This window comes from Opisthocomus hoazin, chromosome 11, assembly GCF_030867145.1.
Source record: "Opisthocomus hoazin isolate bOpiHoa1 chromosome 11, bOpiHoa1.hap1, whole genome shotgun sequence".
NCBI lineage: Eukaryota > Metazoa > Chordata > Aves > Opisthocomiformes > Opisthocomidae > Opisthocomus > Opisthocomus hoazin.
In genome coordinates this window covers 18,533,213-18,554,283 of record NC_134424.1, presented here as the reverse complement: position 1 = coordinate 18,554,283, position 21,071 = coordinate 18,533,213, and the positions used below count along the sequence as shown (strand labels likewise).

General features: G+C 61.8%; 3 protein-coding genes across 9 annotated transcripts; all 3 read left to right on the top strand.

The window, feature by feature from the left end:
* Positions 1-59: 59 nt before the first annotated feature.
* On the top strand, positions 60-4,723 carry TUSC2 (tumor suppressor 2, mitochondrial calcium regulator). The gene is made up of 3 exons (XM_075432918.1): positions 60-211; positions 412-532; positions 2,086-4,723. The coding sequence occupies exons 1-3, from the start codon at positions 60-62 to the stop codon at positions 2,149-2,151; spliced, it is 339 nt and encodes a 112-aa protein (XP_075289033.1). The 3' UTR covers positions 2,152-4,723.
* A 3,177-nt stretch (positions 4,724-7,900) lies between these two features.
* Positions 7,901-10,212, top strand: HYAL2 (hyaluronidase 2). The gene is made up of 3 exons (XM_009942458.2): positions 7,901-8,827; positions 9,447-9,536; positions 9,699-10,212. The coding sequence occupies exons 1-3, from the start codon at positions 7,901-7,903 to the stop codon at positions 10,095-10,097; spliced, it is 1,416 nt and encodes a 471-aa protein (XP_009940760.2). The 3' UTR covers positions 10,098-10,212.
* Positions 10,213-10,618: 406 nt separating this feature from the next.
* Positions 10,619-20,272, top strand: HYAL1 (hyaluronidase 1). 7 transcript variants are annotated; one of them, XM_075433031.1, is made up of 5 exons: positions 10,619-10,688; positions 11,260-12,194; positions 12,317-12,406; positions 12,496-12,922; positions 13,850-20,272. In XM_075433031.1, exons 2-4 carry the CDS (start codon positions 11,295-11,297, stop codon positions 12,811-12,813), a joined length of 1,308 nt encoding a protein of 435 aa, XP_075289146.1. In that variant the 5' UTR covers positions 10,619-10,688; positions 11,260-11,294; the 3' UTR covers positions 12,814-12,922; positions 13,850-20,272. The 7 variants fall into 7 exon arrangements, with proteins under 7 accessions (XP_075289146.1, XP_075289147.1, XP_075289143.1 ...); XM_075433032.1 differs by having other exon boundaries at positions 10,621-10,688; positions 11,264-12,194; XM_075433028.1 differs by lacking the exon at positions 10,619-10,688 and having other exon boundaries at positions 10,941-12,194; positions 13,850-14,047; positions 18,059-20,272.
* The last annotated feature ends 799 nt before the right edge of the window (positions 20,273-21,071 follow it).

The following is a 21,071-nucleotide window of genomic DNA, read 5'->3' as shown; positions in this document are numbered from 1 at the left end:
CGCTCCCCCCTTCCCCCCCGCCCCCCCCCCGGCCCGCTCCCGCCGCCCCCGCCGCCGCAATGGGCGCCAGCGGCTCCAAGTCGCGGGGGCTGTGGCCCTTCGCCTCGCCGGCGGCGGGCGGCGGCGGCGCAGAGGGCCCCGGCGGGCAGCAGGCCCTGGCCCGGGCGCGGGCCGCGCGCGCCGCCACCCCCTTCGTCTTCACACGCCGCGGGTGAGGGGCCGGGGGGGGGGGGGGGGGGGGGGGGGGGGCTGGGGCGTTGCCATGGCAACCGGGAAGGCGGCAGGGCTCCGGGCTCGGCACGGCGGGGGAGCGGGGCCCGGCCTCCCGCGGGGCTGGCATGGCGGCCGGGCCGGAGTCCCTGCGCTGCTCTGACTCCCCGCTCCCTCCCTCGCTCCCTCCCCTCCGGGCAGCTCCATGTATTACGATGAGGATGGGGACCTGGCCCACGAGTTCTACGAGGAGACGATCGTCACCAAGAACGGGAGGAAGCGCGCCAAGCTGAAGCGGATCCACAAGAACCTGATACCTCAGGTAGTGTGGGGCGGGCGGGGAGCGAGAGCCGGAGCACTGCTGTGGCCCCGGCTTTGCAGCAGCTCCTGCACCTGGGCCTGCTCCCTCTGCTCCCCAGCCTCTTGCCGGGAAGGCGAAGGCTTGCTGCTCCCCTGCAGTGTCTGCCTCCGAGCCGTGTGTGTCCTGGCTCACCCCCGTGTCGCCTAGCGAGGCTGTGGCAGCGTAGGGGGAGCTGGCGACAGCCGCCAGCCCCCCCTTTCCGGAGAGACATGGTGCCCCAGCCCTGTGGAGCTGCCAGGCTGGGGAGGGTGGCTCAGCGGGGTGCGTGTTGTGGGGTGCAGAGTGCCAGGCAGCGCTGCGCGGCCGTGGTGTCCTGTCGCTGACCGCCGTCCCTAAGGTGCTCAGCTACTGTCACGTCACCGCGACCCTGGCTTCAGGAGCAGCAGCCAATGGCCATCACCCACTGAGGCGAGCGCACACATCCCCCCCCACTGCTCGGTAGTGACAGTGGTGTTGGCAGCTGTGTGTTTTCCTCCTCAGTGTAAAAGTCCTCACTTAAAGTAAGCAGCTGGGCAGGGGCTGGGACACTGATTGTGCAGGAGAAGGATAGTCTACAGGCAGGGAAACTTCTGGATGCGTAAGTGAAGAAAAGGGATGTCAAACCAGGGCTGGAGAGAGATTCTGCTGGAGTCTTTCCTAAGTGAGCGGAAAAGCACAGCACTGGCGAGCACCCGGGGCAAGCCACTGGTGTGCTCTGAGGGGCGAGCAGCCCCCTGCCAGGACGGGGCCCCTCTGGGCGCTGTGCAGGCAGTTATGGGGGGAAGGGTTTGGCACTGCTCCCCAGGCTGGCGTTCTTGCAGAGGCAGGCTTGGGCTGTGGGTCTGTCTCCTAACCCTCTGCGATGCGGGTTGAAACTCACCCGGTTGGCAAGCTCGGCTGAGCTGGAGGGAGCAGGCAGTGGCACTAAACAGCCCTTCGCTAGCCCAGGGTTTTCTGTGGCTCTGCGAGTGCGGGCCCAGCCCCGTTCCCCACTCCCCCCACCCAGCCCCCCGCCTGCCGGCGGGTTCTCCCGGTGCTGTAACAGGAGACGGCTTGGACGGAGCATGGGAAAGACGGCTGTAGCTGGCGTGGAGGGAGCGTGCATTCAGCAGCCTCCCCTCTGGATAGAAAGCTGCTTTTCTTGTGTGCCAGCTGCCCGGGCTGCTTTCTCTCAGAGAGCTCTTTTCATTCTTTTAAATCCTGTGAATGAAAGGTGCCGGATGAAAAGCGCAGACGGCCGATATCAGCCGGTCACGCAGCAGCTGCTGCACGGGCAGTGCCTGGCGGAGCAGCTCCCTCCTCTCTCGCCCTGTGGAGCTCCGGACCCGCCACGTGCAGCAGCCAGCCGTGCCGAGTTCGAAGGGCAAAGTGCTTTTGCTGTGCGTGCTGCAGTTCAAGCGTCCTTGGTGTCACAGTGGCTTTACAGACTTGTGTTCCTCCGGGGCCTGCTGTCCTCTGTCGCAGGGGTTGGCTCTCAGGGCTTGGGGCCGTTGCGTGGCGGTCCGCTCTGCTCACCCCTCCGACTCTTCTTTCAGGGCATAGTGAAACTGGAGCACCCTCGCATTCACGTGGATTTCCCGGTGATCATCTGCGAGGTGTGAGTCGCCAGAGGTTGCTGCCTGCTGTGGGAGGCCCTGCCCCGCTGCCCCCAGCCTCGCCAGGCGAGGCTGCGCCGTGTTCCCACTCGAGGAGGACTCTGGGCGCGCGGCGGGGACGGCGGCGCTCCCCTCGCCCGGAGGTGAGGCGGGACGGAGCGGGCCGGGCTGGGCTTGGCTGGCGCTCCTCGCAGGAGATGGGTGACCCTGCGCAACGACTGCTTACAAACATCCTCGCTTGAGTCGGGAGACGGAGATACCTTTTGTAGCCTCTAGCCGACGGCTGGTGGGTAACGGGAACTGCAGACGCGCTGCTGTGTTTGAGCTGGTAAAGGGAGAGCGAGCCTGCACTGCTCACCAGAGAAAGTCCCCCGCTTCTCAGGTATGCGGCCCAGGGAGAGCCCGGGCAGGGCAACGTGCTGCCCGGGGCCCCGAGACCCCTCGGGCCCGGCGGTGAGGTGGCCAGTGTCGTGGTGTGTGGCTCCTGGGAAGGGGGCGGAGATCAGATGACGGTGTCTTGGACCTTGGCCTCTTCCCCCTGTGTGTTTCCACGCCTGTGCCGGCTCAGGGGAGGTTGGCTTTGCTGCTGCCTGCGGTCCCTCTGCTCGCAGGGGATCTCTGCGGTCAGTGGCCGAGGTCCCCAGCTCTGCAGCGGGCTTGCCTCCCCCGCTAGCAAGCTGGCTCCTGCCGAGCACCGTCCCTCGCCCACTGTGGGGCCGGGCTGCTGGGCAAGGCGTCCGCTCGGAACGTCCTCCCCCCCTGCTCCTGCCTCAAACGTACCTCCCGGTGGGGTGGGCCTGGATGGAGCCGAGCGGGAAGGAAATCATCTCTTCCCACCCCGTCCCCCGAAAACAATCGGTTGGTGTGCCTGCCCCGGCTTGGAAATCTCCCTGGTGATGTGAACTGTGGTTCCTCCCGCGTTGCAGCTGGCAGCAGGAGGAGAAACGCGATGCACTTTACAGGGAGGCTTTCTGCTCCGTCTCGGAAGGTCCTGCCCTCTTCTCCTCTTTTCCTCCCGCTTGAGAAGGTTGGGGTCGCCTTGGCAGCACCGGAAAACCTCTCACCCCTGCGTGCAGGCCCTGGGGTGCCGAGCCAGCTGCTGCGGAGCTGCTGGGGAGAGGCCCGATGCGTACCGGCCCTCGCAGCGCTGGGAGCCGCTGCCTCACTGCTCGGCTGCCGCCGGGCGGGCAGAGGGGAGCGGGACCGGCCGTGGGGCAGTGGGCACTGCTTTAAACTGGGTCAAAGCCCGCTCCCGCAGCAGCCGGCTCGGCTTTCCTCCTCCTTCGTTCCAGAACTTATTTACTTTCTAAGCACTTCAGACGTTTGCTACCTCGATTTTTAATTTAAGCCGCTGGCACTTGGCCGCCAGCCCTGTCAGCGTCTCCGTTGGATGTATCCATGCCCGCGCCCGCCGAGGGCCGCCCGGGCGCGGGGCCACATTCCCGGCTGCGGGGAGATAACAGCGGCGTGGCTGTTGCTGTCTTCCTGTCACCGCCTCTTCCCTCTGTGTCCCCCACCCTCTGTTCCCACGGATGGGAGCGAGCTCGGAGGGCGAAGCTCGGAGGGCGAAGCGGACGTGCTGGCCGCCAGCGGGCAGGGCTGGGCAGGGCTCCGGCCGGGAGCTCGTCTACACTGTGATGCTGGGCACTTCTTTCGACGTCTGCTTGTTCTCCTGCTTGCTGGAAAGAGTCTTGTCTTAAAACAATCCCCCACTGAAGTGTTTCTTACTCGCACCGCCTGCTCCCGAGTTGTTCCACCGGGCTGGATCTCCCCGGGAAGGGCGTCCCGTGGGCTCTGCGACAGCGGGAGCTGCTGCCCCGGGAAGAGGAGAGAAAGCTGTGGCCGGGCTGCCCGAGGGTGCGGGAAGCTGCGCCGAGCCCTCCTCGGGTACGGGGGAAGGCGGAGGGGGCCGGTGCCATTTTCCTGCCCCGGCGGGGAGCCCCTTGCCTGGCTAGCGGCCAAAAATCTGCTGACGAGGCAGGGCCAAACCCCGGGGGGGGCAGAGACCCGGACCCGCTCAGCGAGGGTGCTTTTGTCCTCCCTGACAGGCTGCCCACCCTTCCCCCAGGGCATCAAACATGCTTTCCCCCGCGGAAAACCGCACTCCTTCTCCCACCCCGCTGCGTCTCCGGGGCGACAGCGACCCTCCGCAGGCTGCCAGCGAGCCGGGTCCTGCCCCGCTGCCCCCGCGCTGGTCCCCAGCAGCCAGCCCTGGCCCCCTCCCCTCCCGCGGCCGCAGGGCCTGGGGAGCGCCCGGGGGGGTCTCAGAAATGTGAAGGTCGCTGTAAATAGTATCTGTGTCCACTGTGGTGTTGGAGCAAGCAAAAAAAAAAAAAAAAAACCCAACAAAAAAAGGAAAGTTTTCCTTTCGGTTCTTTTTTTTTGTTACGATTCCGTGCGGCGTTGTGCTTTCCCATGTGGATGTGTAGCCGAACCGTACTGACACCGGGCTCCTCGCTCCTCTAGCGTGGGGGTAGGACCCGTGGGTTTGGGAAACGTACACTATTTATGGTCCTTCCTCCCAGTGCATCTGTCCACTTTTGTTAAATTTCAATAAAATTGTTTGTAGAGCCCGCAAGTCCAAGAGCTGTCTCAGCGGGGAGAGCGGGCTGGCGGGCTGCCGTGCCGGTGGGCTGAGGAGGGAGATGTTGGTGAGCCGAGGGGAGGTGGGCTTTGCCGGGCTGGTCCTTCTGCTACCAGCGCTGCGAGCCCCCAGGTTTTTGGGGAGGGGGTGTTGGCGTGCGTGGCTGAGCTGGTAGGGGGGAGCTGCAAGTCACGGCTGCTTCCAGATGCTCCAGTTTGGTGTACGGTGCTGGTGTGGCTGTGCCACAGCTGCCCTTGACATCCTTTAAAGGTGTAACTAAAACGTGTTTATACATAAATATACGTAATTTCCTTGTTCAGCTCAGTAGGGTTGGAGCTCGGGCCCCTCTGCCCTTCCCTGTGGGGACGAGGGTGGTCTGGAGGGACCCAGGAGGCAGCCGGGGACCTGGGCGTCACGGGCAGCCCAGCCTTCAGCCCAGCTCTTCCCGTCCCTCTGCCCCAGCCCCGCGGCAGGGGGGATCTGCCTGTCCGCTCCGTCATCGCCTGCCCCGCCAAATCCCTGCCTCCTTAACCTCCGGGGCTGGCGACTTTCCCGAAACCCGGCCTGACCCCGTGCCGGGATGCCGCCATTCCCTGAGCGGTGCCGGCTGCTCTTGGGGTGAGCGCGATCTCCCGCTGCACCCCGCATCCTGCCCCCGGCAGCCCTGCAAATGTTTTCCTGCGGCCGCCGCCACCTCGCATCGTTTCCTCCACGCAAGCCGGCTCGGAAATGAGCCGCTGACGGAAGCTGTAATGAGAGCGAGCAGCGCGGCGTGTCCTGCCAGCCCTCCGGCTTGCGGGGGACGAGGCGCTGGGGCTTCTGCCTGGGGGGCACGGGTCGTGGTGGCCTCGAGGAGGGCCGGGCGGCTGCGTGGAGCCTCGCAGCTCGGCGAGGTCAGGCGGTGGCCGTGGTGAGGCGGTGGCTGTGGCTCGTTGGCCCCGTGAGCATCTCGGTGTCCACGGGGCCGCCCCGGTCCCCCTCCTACGGCCCGTGGGGAAGGCCATGCCCGCAGCCCCTCGCCCGGGGGGAGGTGGGTGCCCACCTCCCCTCCCGGCCCCGCAGCGGCTCCGGCCCCGAGCCACTCTTGCACCTTGCCCAGACCTGTCCAGGGCTCCCAAGATCCGGGGGCTTCCCCGTGGGAAGGGAGGAGGGGGAGTGGGGCAGGCGATGCTGAGCCCTCCTGAGGGGCCGGCGGCGAGGAGCTGCGTGGCACCGGGGACGTGCAGCCCACCTGGAAGCCGACGGCGGCGACCCCTCCGGCCACCCCGCTGTGGCCAGGCGCACGAGGCCGTGGAGGATGGAAAATTTTAGGCATTTCAGCTGCTGGCGCAGGGAGCGTGTTTACCGCCGGAGGGGAAGGGCAGTGCCCGCCGGCTCTGGCGTTTCTTGGCTCCCCGCGATCTCTGCCGAGGGTTTTGGCCGCCAACGCCCGGCCGTCCCAGCCTCTCTCCCGGCGGTGCCGGCACTGCTGCACGCTGGGCCGAGCCGTGGGGCACAGCCCGGGTCTGCGGTGGCCGACCTGGACGTTGTGCCCATCCCCGGCGGTGCCGTCACCCCTCGGTGGGAGCTTCGCCCGCCAAAGCTGAGCCCCGAGCGGGTCCCGTAACCGGAGCCGTCTGCGGGCGCCCACCAAACAGTGCCCGGCTCCGCGCTCCCACCGCTCCCCGGGGAGACGGCGGGCGGCCGGGGAGCGCTTCCGCGGTTTCAGCCCCGCTTCCTTCCTCCACCGGCCCCAGCACACCCTCGCTTCCTCCGTGGGGGCACCCCGATGGCCCCGGCCCACCCTGGCCGGAGTGGGCAGGGGACAGGCAGGGCTCGGGGGTGGCCACGCTGCCAGCCCCTAAGCCCTGCCCGTGCCAGGGGTCCCGCGGGAGCCTGGGGAAGGAAGCCCCCCCGGCCCTGCTGTCCCCATGGCCGCCCTCATCCCCCTCTGCAGGAAACCCACGGGGCCGCGGCTGAGTCAGCAGCACCGAGAGCCCCGGCCCCGCACAGGACGTCCTGCCCGGCACCGCCCGGGGACAGCAGCGCCCGGGGGACACCGCCGTCCTGGGGACACCACTGTCCTGGGGACACCACTGTGCTGGGGACACCACCGCCATCCTGGGGTCACCAGTGTCCTGGGGTCACCGCCGTCCTGGGGACACCACCGTCCTGGGGACACCACCGCCATCCTGAGGTCACCAGCATCTTGGGGACACCGCCATCCTGGGGACACCACCACTGTCCTGCAGTCACCACTGTCCTGGGGTCACCACCGCTGTCCTGGAGTCACTGCCATCCTGGGGACACCACCGCCGTCCTGGGGTCACTGCCATCCTGGGGTCTCCACTGTCCTGGGGACACCACCACTGTTCTGGGGACACCAGCATCCTGGGGTCACAACCGCCATCCTGGGGTCACCAGTGTCCTGGGATCACTGCCATCCTGGGGACACTACCACTATCCTGGGGTCACCACCGCCATCCTGGGGTCACCACTGCCATCCTGGGGTCACCGCCATCCTGAGGACGCCCTGATTGGGGGTCGCCACCACCGCCCTGGGCCCCCCCGCCCCGCCCAGCGCCGGAACCCCCGCGCCCCGCGGCGCCCCCTGCCGGCGCCCCCGCCGCCCCGCGCCCTTCCGCCGCGCGGTGGGGCGGGGCCTCCCGGGCCGTACCAAGCGCGGAGGGACGGGGGGGTTGTGTGTGTGTGTCAGGGTGAGTGAGGCGCCCTGCCCGGTGCCGCGGCCCCACGGAGGTGTGTGTGTGGGGGAGGCTGTCCACCGCCGGCCCTCGCCCCCCGGACCCCGCGGTGGTCCGTGCCACCAGCCCGGCACCCCGCGGTGGGGGCGGGGCCGGCCGGGGCGGGGAGCGCCCCCCCCGCGGGTGGTGCGCGCCGGGGAGGTTTAAAGCGGGCGGCGGGGGGGAGGCGGCGCCGGTGGGAGCCCGCGGCGGGGATGGCGTGAGGCGCCGGGACACCCGGGCGGGACGGAGCGCGGCCGCGCCCGGCGCTTTGTCTGCCGCGCTCGGACAAAGGCGGCGAGGGGACACCGCGACCGGGAGCCGGAGCGGCGTTCCGGGCGGCCAGCCCCCCCGGGGGCTCTGCCCGCGCCCCCCGGCGCCCCGCCGCCCGGGGAGGGGGCTCGGGGCGGGCGCTGCTTTGGGGGGGCCGCGGGCGGAGCCGGCCCCCAGGATGCGCGGGGGCTGCGCGGCGGCCGCGGCCCTGCCCTGGCTGGCCCTGCTGGCCCTGGCCCGGCAGCCCCCCGAGCAGCCGGCGGCCGCCCCGCTGCTCACCCGCCGGCCCTTCCTGGTGGCCTGGAACGTGCCCACCCAGGACTGCAAGCCCCGCTTCCAGGTGTCCCTCGACTTCAGCCTCTTCGACCTGCAGGCCACCCCCAACGAGGGCTTCGTGGGGCAGAACCTCACCATCTTCTACAAGGAGCGCCTGGGGCTCTACCCCTACTACACCAGCCAGGGCGTCGCCGTCAACGGCGGCGTCCCCCAGAACAGCAGCCTGTCCGAGCACCTCGCCCGCCTCCGCGACAGCATCGGCAAGTACATCCGCTCGCCCGCCAAGGAGGGGCTGGCCATCATCGACTGGGAGGAGTGGCGGCCCATCTGGGCTCGCAACTGGAAGCCCAAGGACGTCTACCGGGAGGTGTCCCAGCAGCTGGTGTACCGGCGGCAGCCCTCCTGGTCCCGCGAGGAGGTCAACAAGCAGGCGGTGTTCGAGTTCGAGTCGGCCGCCCGGCAGTTCATAGTGAGCACCCTGCGCGTGGCCAAGAGCTTCCGACCCAAGCAGCTCTGGGGGCTCTACCTCTTCCCCGACTGCTACAACCACGACTACAGCAAGAACAAGGAGAGCTACACCGGGCAGTGCCCAGACGTGGAGAAAACACGCAACGACCAGCTGGCGTGGCTTTGGAGGGAGAGCATGGCCCTCTACCCCTCCATCTACCTCGACCTGCTCCTGGCGTCCACCCCCAACAGCCGCAAGTTTGTGCGGGCACGGGTGATGGAGGCCATGCGCATCTCGCAGCAGCACCATGACGGCTACTCGCTTCCTGTCTTCGTCTACACCCGGCCCACCTACATCCGCAGGCTGGACGTGCTCAGCCAGGTAGGGCTGCACCTCTGGGACATCGCCGTCCCGTGCCCCGGCGCTTGGGCTCTGGGGCCAGCCGAGGTGGGCCCTCTGCCCATGTCCCAGCCCATGGAGTGGGATGGCTCTGGAGGTCGGTGGCCACTCTCACAGAGTCACCACCACCCTGTGGTTTGGCTGTCCCCACGTGGGGTGGGGAGCAGCAGCTGTTGGCCCTGCCTCACTTCCTCCAAGGAGGGTCATGGTGTGGACCCCCAGCTCAGCCTCTCTGTGGGTCGATGATGGGGTGCCACAAACTGGTGCCCTCATGGGCAAGGTGCCTGGCAGCAGAACTGGCGCCAGTGGTCGCAGTCACCAGGGAAGTGCCTGGGAGGTGCCGCGGGACCTGGCAGCCAGGGCCCCAGGGAACATGAGCCCACAGCCCCCGCGGTGTGCTGGCTTTGCCCCTGAGGAGGAGGAGGGTGGTGGTGAGGAGCGCCATCCCCAAGGAGCTGGGACAGCCCCCTCTTCCCCTGACCTGGAGCGGGGATGGGTCTTTCCTCCCTGACCCCGCAGTGGGCTCTTTGGGGCGCACTGTGCTGGGGAGCGTGGGTGCTGCGTGGGGTCTGTGGGCACTAACTCAGCTCTGTTCCCACAGATGGACCTGATCTCCACCATCGGAGAGAGCGCGGCACTGGGTGCAGCCGGGGCCATTTTCTGGGGTGACGCAGACTACACCAAAAACCGGGTAGGTCTGGGGTCAGTGTGCCCCCGGGGAGGTGGTGATGGGTGGGAGGGTCACATACCCCCAGAGGGGGACTGGTGGCTCCAGGCTGGGTTGTCCTCTCTGTCTGGGGTACTTCTCTCCCTGGGGCACTGCAATGTTCCCCTAATGCCCCCCTTCCCCCAGGACTCGTGCCAGATCATCAAGAACTACCTGGAGGAGGACCTGGGCCGCTACATCGTGAACGTCACGACGGCGGCACAGCTCTGCAGCACGGCGCTGTGCCAGGGCCGGGGCCGCTGCCTGCGCCAGGACAGCACCGCTGACGTCTTCCTCCACCTCAACTCCACCAGCTTCCAGCTGCGGCGCCGGGACGGGGACAACCCCCAGCGCCCGCTCTTCTGGGCCGAGGGCCAGCTGTCCCCTGCTGACACCCTCTTCCTACGGACCCATTTCCGCTGCCATTGCTACCAGGGCTGGCAGGGCAGCGGCTGCCAGGTGCCTGCTGACCCCCGCAGCGATGCCCCTGGGCCCCCAGCACCGCTGGGATTTGGGGTGCTGTTGCTGCTTGTGAGCTGGCGCTAACCCCCCCACCCCCTCGGACTGAACTGGGCCCCCTGGCACCCCCTTTTCTTGTGGCAGTGTAGGGGCCCTGTTGCCCTCCCTGCTGTGGGGCAGGTGCCCCCCAGGGGGAGGGTGGGCGGGAGGGGGGGCCCTCTCCTGTTGTAAGGGGAGGGATGGGGGGCGAGGGGGGCAGGGAGCGGGTGCTGCGTGGTGCTGAGCCCCCCTGTGCTGCCCCGCACCGGAGTGCTTCACCTCCAATAAAGCTGGGTGCAGTGTGAGTGGGCCGTAGGGTGATATGCGGGGGGGGTGTGTCACCCCGCTGGGGCCAAACCCTACACCCCGGGCTGGGTGCGGGGGTCGGGGCTGCCCCCGTGGTCCCGCTGCCGCCGTGCGGGGGAGCCGCGGGATGCGGCCACGGCCGGGCCACCCACGTGGAGCCTGCCGCGGCGCCGCCCCCGGCCTCCCCTTGGCCCCGCCTCCCGCCGGAGACACGCCCGCCGGAGACACGCCCCCCGGGCCGCCTGGCCCCGCCTCCCGCCGGAGAATCCGGCCCGCCGAGCGCGGTCCGCGGGCGCGGCGGGAGCGGAGCCGCTCGGGACGGCGGGGCCGGTGGTGGGTACCCCTCTGCCGCCCGCGCCCCGCACGGCCGCTGCCCCGGCCCCGCAGCCGCTCCCGCCGCCGCCCTGTCCGTGGGCGCGGCCCGACCCTGCGTGGCACGGCCGCCTCCCCGCCAGCGCCCCCCGCGCGGTGCCCTCCTCTGGCTCCCGTCCCCACGCGTGGGTCCGGACGGTCCTCTCCCGTGCCAGCCCCCCCCCCCCCCCCCCCCCCCTTCCCGCCAGGTCCTGCCCGACGCCATCAGCTCCCTCCCGGCAGTGCCCTCCTCCCGCCATCCAACGGCCGATGCCCCCCCCCGCCCGCGTCTGTTTGTCTTTCCAGCCCGGGTCACCGGGTGCTGACTCAGCGCATTCCTCCCCGGCCGGTCACTCCCCGGGCCTGGCCCGCTGCTGTCCCTCCCCTCTCCGGGGCCGCCGTGCTGGGGCTTCACGCGAGGGGGTGGGAGAGGTGACCCTGGGTGACTGGCACCTCTTGGGACAGGAGCGTGGGTTAATGCCGGCCGCAGCTTCGGCTGCGGGTAAAAGCGTCGAGGCTGGCCCAGGTCTCAGCCCATCTCGGCTCTCCCCAGGCAGCTCTGGGACACATCCTGCACCCGCCGGCACCATGGCGTCGGGCTGGTCCTGCTGGGTCCTCCTGCTTCTCCTGCCTGCCTCGGTCTGTGTGGGGGGACCCGGTCCCGTCCTCGTCGACCGCCCCTTCGTCACCATCTGGAACATCCCCACTGAACGCTGCGCCGAGAAGTACAATGTCACCCTCAACCTGGAGGTCTTCGATGTGTTGGCCAACGACCAGCAGTCCTTTGCTGGGCAGGACATCACGCTCTTCTACAGCGAGGAGCTGGGGCTCCTCCCCTACTACACACCCGAGGGGGTGCCAGTGAATGGGGGGCTCCCCCAGAATGCCAGCGTGGAGGCCCACCTCCACCAGGCTACGCAGGACATCAAGGTCCACTTGCCCAGCCCTGCCTACGGCGGGCTGGCTGTCATCGACTGGGAGAAGTGGCGCCCGCTGTGGATCCGCAACTGGGCATCCATGGACATCTACCATCAGAGGTCGGAGGAGCTGGTGCGACAGCAGCACCCGCAGTGGCCCACCGAGCTGGTGAAGCAGATGGCCAAGCAGCAGTTCGAGCAGAGCGCCCGCAAATTCATGGAGAAGACCCTGCAGCTGGGTGAGACCCTGCGTCCCAACAGCTACTGGGGTTTCTATGGCTTCCCCAACTGCTACAACGACAACTTTGACAGCCTGCCCTACAACGGGACCTGCCCACTGGTGGAGCAGCAGAGGAACGAGGAGCTGCGGTGGCTCTGGGTGAGCAGTCGGGCGCTCTACCCCAGCATCTACCTGCTCCCTCGCTTCCATGGCACTAACAAGGTTCTTGCCTATGTCCGGCACCGTGTCGCTGAGGCTTTCACCGTGCAGCGCGGCGTCCTCAATGACAGCATCCCCGTCCTACCCTACTCCCAGATCGCCTTCGACCGCACCGTCGACTTCCTGTCCCAGGTGATGGGGACGTGGGGACGGTGGGCACCTCTCAGGCTGATGGGTGGGTGCTGGGGAGTCTTCAGCTCTGCTGGGGTGGTGTGAGGGCTTTGGGCATCATTGACTTCTCCCCTTGGGTGCAGGAGGACCTGATGAACACCATCGGGGAGAGCGCGGCTCAAGGTGCTGCCGGCATCATCCTCTGGGGCAGCCTCAACTACAGCACCTCCAAGGTGAGTGCGGCGGGCAGCACCGTGCCACCACCCGCGGGGACCCTCCATTCCCTGACCACGCAGGGCTGTGACACCATGTGCCGTTGCAGGAGATGTGCCTGAGGCTGAAGGACTACGTGGAGGGGCCCTTGGGCCACTACATCGTCAACGTGACGGCCAGCGCCGATCTGTGCAGCCAGAGCCTGTGCTCCGGCCGGGGCCGCTGCGTGCGCCGGCAGAACAAGGAGGGCTTCCTCCACCTCGACCCCTTCCGCTTCACCATTGACCTGCAAGCCGGCAAGCCCTGGCTGGTGGCCCAGAGCCTGGAGTCCGGTGACGATGTCTCCCGGCTGGCTGAGGAGTTCAGCTGCCAGTGCTACGACAAGTGGCAGGGACCCCACTGCGACACCCAGGGCTTTGCCAAGTGACATCCCCTGCCGCGCCGGGGACAGCGGGGCGGGCGGGGTGACACCCCCCCGTGGCCCAGCACCCTCGCCGTGGGTTGGGAACCCGACTGCGGGGCTGCTAATTAAACCGGTAGGCACCTGTCAGCATCTCCCTGTCTTCCAGCACAGCACGTTTTGGGGTGGGGTGGGTGGGGGTCCTCCCCCAGTGACACTGGCAGTGCTTTGGGATGCTGCCACCGAGGGCTGTGCGTCAGGGCAGGGGGTCTGGGAGTGGAACACCTCAGAGAAGCCAGAAAAAAAAAAGATGAAAATTTGTGGGAAAAGACATAGTGAGGGGGATAATGGAGGAAGAGGATGAGGAAAGGGGGAACGATGGGGAGCGGCCAGTGAGCAGAGGCAACAGGGGTGACAGATGTGGCTGTGTGGCTGTGGCCGGAGGCACGTGGGACCCCCTGTCCCTCCCCAGGTGTGCAAGGCTGCAGTGTGAAACCAGCGTCCCTGCTTTGATCGTCTCCTGGATGACTTTATGCGAACTGGTTCAGCCCTGGAACGATAGGAAAAATCCCCGATTTCTGTAACCCGGGCTGCTGACTCAGCAATAGCTACGTTATAGTAACCAGGAGAAGGCAGGAGATGAAACACTGCTTCCCCAGGCCAGCTTAGATGAAGATGTTGGCGTCTTCATCCGGAGGTTCAACTTGGGAGGAGGGAATCGCATACTCTGCCCTCTGATCTTGGGCCCTAACTAGGGAAATGTCTCCGTGGTGGGACTGCGCTGGGTAGCACTGCGTGTCTAGTGGGGACTTGTGAACCTGCACATTTAGTTCTTATGATGGTCAACGTAAACCACTGCAAACCACGGACTGTCCTCCATAGCATGCACGACAAGGCAGCTCTTAACGCAGAAACAAAGCCCCTGCTCAGGGGAAAGGAAGGGCAGCATGAAGCAGCAGCTAGTTTAGCTGCTGCAGTGAAATCCTCTTTGCCAAGTGCCTTGCTAAATGAACTTATCAGAGGTTCCTCCTTCAGTTGCTGGGTGATGGGTTGTCTCCTCCAGGTAAAAGCTGAGCCACAGGTCTACGGCCCAGCTGTGTCACCTGAAGAACCCCAGGACTTGTGATCTGCTGCTCTCCTGGGCTGTCCTTGGGAGAATGTCTCTGCAGAAGGGAGGACCGCTCAGTCATTGAAGCTACGGGGGGGTGCCTCCCCAGTGCGTGCAGCATGGAGCCCTCGACCTGGCTGTTACTCTCTAGCGGTAAGAAACCAGGCCGGGCTCTTCTCAGAAACGGTTCAGCTGGTGGCAGATCAGTTGCTTCTGCTTGGTGTTTGGGTGGTGAGATATAGGAACTCAGCGTGGGGTTGTGCTGTGCAGAGAGGACAGGACAACGGGAGAAGGTTTGTTGTTCCAACAGTTTATTACCAACTCTTGCAAGCTCTATTTCTTGCTAACTCTAGTAAGCTCTACCTATTGACACCCCTATTAACAAGACACTACGGACTGGCTGCCGACGGTCTGTGCTGGCTCTAGGACGTGCCGCACTGGGGTCCATCCGCAGGGCTGGGGCTGCAGGTGCAGGTGGGGCAGTGGGGGACGGTTGGGCTTTGGCCGTGGGGTGGCCTTGGCCTCGGCAGAGCTGGGGCTGCTGCTAGTGCAGGCACTGCAAGCTGCGGAGGAGCAGGAGCAGGATGCTGGAGGCCCTCCGGGCTTTGGCTGCTGGCTAGCAGCAGAAGGAAGAGGGCCAGCAGGATGAAGCTCTGGCTGCCTGCTGCTCCGGCAGGCTCTGGGAGCGTGGGAGCAGCTGCTGGGGGAGATGGACAGGCGCTGCCGAGCCCGGGAGGGGCTTCAGCCCTTCGCTTGGTGGGTGGAGATGCCTGCGTGTCCCCTGCAGGCTGACTGTCCGGGCTTCTGGAGGGGGGCCTTTCCTCCCGCTGTGGGGCCTCCGGGGCTCTCCGTTTGATGTCAACCCTCCTCTTGCATTTTCCCAGCAGCTGGGGATGCTGCCTGGTGAAGCTGGGGTTATAGTAGCAGAGTATCTGAAAAAAGCAAGGGAGAAGAGTCAGTTGCCACCATCTCAAGACTGGAAAACCCCAAGCTATGAGAACAAGGACTCTGGAGTGCAGAGGACGAGCAGGGCTGTTGAGGAGGAGCCCCTCTCAGGGGCATTTGAAGCCTAAAGCTCACGCTAAACCATTACGTGCTGGTTCTGTTCAGGCATCATCAGCCCTGGGTTTTTGCCACCTGGGAGCAGAGCAGGGTAGGCTCTTCAAAAGCTGGAGAACTGCTCTTGAAAGCCAAAGCCCACACCTTTTGAGCAACTTCAGTGTGGCTATGAGCAGGCAGGTAATGCTACAGTCCTTCGATGTACCTTCTCGGCATTCAGCAGGTGCCACAGGAAGGTTTCGGATTTGCAAGATACATAGCAAAGACATCCAGAGAAGTCAGGCTATGCTGAGCCTGTCTTTCCATTTAACGGGTTCAAACTAAGCAGATAAATCAGTACTATATTTTATCTGCGTTTCTACTAGTCAGAAAGACTAACTCAAACCTTCCTGAAAACGACCTGTGAAGAAAATGAAAATCAGGCCGCTGGCTGCCATCCCCCATCTCCTCCATTGCAAGGCCTTATCTGACAGGGAGGTCCGTCTCTCCCCCAAGACTATTGGGAGGGTCGGTTGATGTGCAGAGCAACTGCTGTACCTTGCTGTGAGCGGAGGCTGCTGCTTCTTCTGCCAGGAATTCGGGCAGGGAGGCAGATCTCTTGGCATCCCGCTGCATTTTGGTGAACCCGTAGATGTTCAGCTGTCGAGTGAAACTCTTCATGCTGTGTGTGGCAAAAACCCGCAGAGGTCCTCCCCTGCCCAGCACCTCCTCTTTGAAGAGCTCTTCATTGATGGCCAGGCATTTTCCACCCTCACTCCACCAAAGGGACTGGAACTGGTCGCTCTCCGCCATTTTCCACAGCTTCTGGGGAAAGCAGAGAGATGAGAATCCACTGCCTTCGCCTGCCTTCTCGCTGGAAACAGCAGGGACTCGTCTGGTCTTGTGTGCGTCCCTGCCAGGCTGGCCATCCCACTCCATCTCTGCTGACTGCCCCAGCTCGTCCGGAGCAGCCAGGGACAGTGTTTCTGCGGGAGAGAGCTCCCCCTGCATTTCTTTTGCCCGAGGTGGACCGAAGGTTCCCTCGCTGGTCGTCACCCTGGACAGCCTGGCCTTGTCCTGCCAGTCAGCAAGCCAAGCCCAAGTGGCTCGGGTGACTCTGGGTACCAAGGGGATATTCTGACCTGGCACTGTGACACCCGTGCTGTGTAGCGATGACATCACAGTGGGACATCATGGGGGTGTTTGACCGTGGTGCCCTGGCAGAAGGGAGCAGCCAGCGGAGAAATGGCTGAAGCGCGCTTGTTGCTTTTCCCTCGCAGAGCCACGGAGGGTGGGACTCCAGAGCCCAGAAGTCAATAAAGCTGTGTTGAAGGGCTGTAGGCGAGGAGAGGGCTGTGCTGTGTCCAGTTGCATGCAGGTGCGGGTCCGCAGGGAGGAGCAGGGACAGCTGCAGCGTTAGGCATCCGAGCTCCCTGCTTGGGAAGCTTCCAGCCAGGCACTTCTGACACCTGCAGGAATGTCCTTACGGTCTTTGTTGTCTTGTCACTGGATGCTGACTGTGAGGAAACATCATCCAAGCTGCTAAAGCCGCCTAGAGTTTGCGTTCCCCTAACGGCAAAGCATGGCGGCCAGGGTGTAGGCAGAAGCCTCTGGCAGGCAGAGGAGAAGGTAGCCCACAGCACAGGAAAAGGCTTAGGCAAAAGGAGGAGAATTCCTCCAATCCTCCACTTTTTCTAGCGGCATTGAGATACAGAGCCAGAGCAGGACAACAGCTCTTTCCGCAGAGCAGAAAGAAGGGAAAGGAAACTGCTCGGCAGGGACATGCTCTTTCTCTTCTCTCCTGGGGACAGCAGGGTCCTGCCTTCTCCCTGGGCTAGTGCAGTGCAGAAGCATTAAGGGTACAGGTAGGAGAGCTTGTATGGGTGACACGCATCAGTTTTGGCAACAAAATCCTATGACCACGAAAACATTTCCAAACATCCGTTTTCAAGATGCTCATCCAGGGCACAAATGTCTTTCAAACAGCAGCTACTAGCACCAACATCCTGGCTTTAATAACTTGAGGTTGTGACTACCCCCAGGACTTGTACAGACCCAAATGATAACCAGGATTTGGTTTCTCCAGAGTTACTACAGCTGGCTTGGTCATTTCTTCTTATTACATTGGATAAGGATCTGAGAAGGTAGCAATGGAGACAGGATTAGACCTTTGGACTCCCCAGTCACGGCTTTCAGAAACACAGACATGGTTATTACCAAGCTCTTTGCCAAGCTGGTGGCCCCTGAAAAAATTAGTCACAATTAGATTTTGGCCCAGAATGAACCGTTTAATCTAATTCTTCTAGAGATAGCTTGGTAAATGTTGGGTGTAAATGTTGGAAACAATATTATCTTAGTATTTTTTGCATGTGTTATGTGCTTTAACTTAATGAATGGTCCAATACACTCCTCCCAAGTTACAGAGAATCTCGTATTTGCCGTGTGTTAAATGCTGAAATTGAAAGCAAAGTTCACCTTGCTATTCCCACAAAGAAAATGACTGTGTATTTCAAGTCCTCTCTGTGCCTAGAAGGTATCACAGCTGTGTGCTTGGAGCTTTTAGTCATTTAATATGCCTGAGGTGTTCAGCTTCTGAAGATCTGGTGCATAGTTAGGGGCTGGTTTGAGGTTCTGCTGGGCGCAGAAATTGATGTTATCTCAATCCATTATCTGAGCTGAGCACTGCAACAGGCGTCAGGAGAGAGATGATTCCTCTGGCGTTGCAGAAGTGTCTTAAGGATGTCAGAGGTTGCATAAGCACTGCAGGAAAACTTGCCTCCAGGTGCTGCCTTGCGGCTGGTCTTCAAGAATAGTGGGGCTGGAAACCTGGACCAGCCCTGTTTCTTGTTGTTGAAATACTGCAAGCTCGGGCATGAACACAGTTCATCACCTTCAAATAATAGTTTTAAATGTGTAAGAGGATTTGTTTTATTCATCCTACATCTGGTAGCTGTTCCTCAGTCCTTGCCTCTTACAGTACATCTAAAGACACCCAAGACGCTGGATTTCATGTAATCTGGCTTGTCTTAGCCCTGAGTCCAAGGAGTAGAGACTAGAAAGACACAGCACACCGTGCCAACAGACAATTTAGAAGCACTGAACATCTGCTGGGTTGGTTTTTTTCAGGTCTGAAAACCGTGCTACGCCTTGTAAATGTGTTCTGCTCTGCAAATCCATCTGCGCGCCAGAGCGAGCCCACGCTTGCTGGGAGCGTGCTGGAGAGGAGCCAGAGCAAGAGGTGCCCGCAGCAACCCGGCAGTGGCCTCAGCCTTCGCCGGGCTCACATTTCTGGCTGCCCCGTGGCTGGTGGGTGGAGTGTGCTTATGGTGCTGTCACACCAGCTCCTGTTTTCTGTGCTCAGGGGGACTGCAAGAGCTGCTGTGCTCAGAGCTCACTTGCCCCCTGAGTTACAGGGTTCGCACAAAATCGATTTCTAGGCTTTATCTGCGTACTGCTTCAAGAAATAAGGGAAGTCTGTCACTTAAAACTGTCCTTACATTGCCTAGTTTTTCATTTCACCCAGTATTTTTTTTGTGTAGGTAGCTTAAGCCACATGTTATCTCCAAAAAGAATTAATGGTAAGTACTTACTGTGGTTAACTATCCCAAACATAGAAAATGGAACTGCTGATTGCTCTGCAGTTAGATTATTTTATGATCTAGAATGAAGATGCTAATCGTGAGAAGCCTTTAAATGCTTCAATACAACTAGGACATAAAGTCGTTTAGCTGAATGGCAAGGTGTAGATGAAGTCTTGCATAAAACAGACGGAAGAAAGCCCTCCCAAACAATCCACAGACTTTTCAGAAACGAGTTGGAAATTAGAGGCCTGTTAATTAGCTAATAAGAAAAGTTCTCATCTGCCTTGTTCCCTGACTAAAACCATCAAAATCAGTAAAGACAGAGAAATCTCCCACATTGTTAAAAGTCAGTTTAGTCAGACACTAAGATACTGTTTTCAATTTTGTCTTTGCATGAACAATCCACGCCTACGGTTAGACGACCACAGGGATGACCATATTTTGAGACCTTAGGAGTTGTTTTAGGACCCCACTAGTTATCATTTGCCCTTGCATTTCACTTAATCCAAAGCTTTGGACAGAAGTCATAAAAGAAGACTGGGAAGCAGGTTCTTCCAGACTGCTTCTCCTGCAGCCCTTGCAGTTGGGTGCTGAGCTTCTCCTGGTGCCTTTGGACTCGATGTATGAGTACAAAGATCTTTTGGAAGAAATAAATCCTTCCGAAAAGCAGATCACACTAACTGTATGGTCTGAAATAAAATAGATGGTGTGTAGGTCTTTAAAATGCCTTTTATCCTATTTGCATTGCAGTGGAGGCTTGTGGCACTCAAGTGCTATCACTGAGAGCTCAGGTTGCTTTGTACGTGTGCAAGCATGTTGCAGCTGAAGGAAGAGAGAGGAGAGCTGAGTGCTCTGCTTTCAGAGGAGACACTGATAATTAGAGCCAGCTCAGTGGTGGTAGGAGCATCTGAACAGAGACGTGCTCAGACAGGCTGCGATTTCTGGACTGGCGAGCACCTGCTACCCCCACGTAAATTAGCACAGCCCTGGGGATAAGAAGTGAACAAAAATGCATTCCGATGACTGACCCGGTGTCAGGCGCGCAAAGTCACTGCACTATTCTCGGTGCATGCGAGACCAACTTTAATCCAACACTAGTTCAGCACACGACACGGCAGGCAGAGGGGAGGCAGGACTCCACTGGTGTTGGCAGAGACGGCTGCTCCAGTTAGTGCTGAAGCATGGGGATGTACAACTGTGAGTCTGGGAATGGGTTTTGGTTTCTCTGTGTAGCTGCAGTTACAGAAAATCCACTGAACTCCCAACCAAGCACCGCTCTGCTGTATCCAAAGTTTGCAGGGCAGCAGCTCAGAGGACTTGGAGAGAGACATCTTGGAGAAACACGCGAGCAGAAGGAGGCAGCGTGAAAACTGCCTCCAAAGATGCTTGACTGTGCAAGCGGCTCGAGGGGCTACCCCGAGCAAAAGAGGGCTTTTTAGCTTTGACTGAAGCATACCCCCACATGGACCAGTAGTGACAAGGACGCACACAAGGCTTCATTGCTTTCCTGTTGATAAATACTTCCAATAAAACTGGCCACTTCTCTTTCATGTGCAATGTCGAAGCTTACTTCTGATGACTGTTTCAGTAGTGAAATACCAACCCCTACAGAAATCATTTGCATCAGCTTGAATGTAAAGCCCCATACCTGCTCCCAAAACCCAGCTCTGTCTGAGTCTCATCTTCTGCCCACCCAGAGCAGCACTGGCTTGAACACAAGATCTTGTAGCTACCCGTTATTTAAAATGAAAGCAGCTCTTCCTCATAGTCTCTTTGTGTATGTGTTTTGTGTTTGAAAATCACCCACTTCTTACCTTTTCTCTTGCTCAGGTATTTCTGGGAAAGATCAGAAAAGATCGAAAACAAGATTTAGGAAAGATCTAAAATGGTCTTCAGACAGAAGACTCCAGACTCTGCTGTTGCTCTGGATTTGACATCCCTTGCTTCAGAGCACCAGCAGGGATATCGAATGTCGTTCCTCTGATTCACCACGCTGCAATTTCAGAAGCTACTTGAAAAAACCCTGTAAACTCTGAAGCAGGGTTTGCAGGCTCTCAGCAAGCGTTTAACCATCCAGCACAAACAGCAGACCCTGCTTCAGGCTATATAAACAAAAATGCCTCCGCCTTTGGAAGCTCGTCCTGCTTCACTCCTAATTTTTTAAAGTTGCCAGCGATGGGGCTGGGCACCAGAGCAAGACTTTTGCCACAAAAATGCGGGTGCAGGAGCCACTCTTTTCTTGCGAGTGTCTCAAGCCTTACGCAGGCGATGCTGGTGTGTGGGCTGCAAGGGCTGCCACAGTTTCTGTTGGGGAAACGCATGGTCTGTGTTTTTCACTGCCGTCCCGACTGTCCGAGGCAGAACACTTGTGCTATTTGCAGCATCTCTGCTGCTCTGACTTGGCAGTAACTCCTCTCCCAGTTATTTTCCACTCTGGGGTTTTAAAAACAGGCAAAGGAGTGTCCTGTGCTGGCATCAGTGAGTCATTGGGAGAGTTATTGGCAGCCCGAGCAGGGGCAGAGCGCGGCCTGCTGAACTGACTCTGGCAAAGCCGTTTG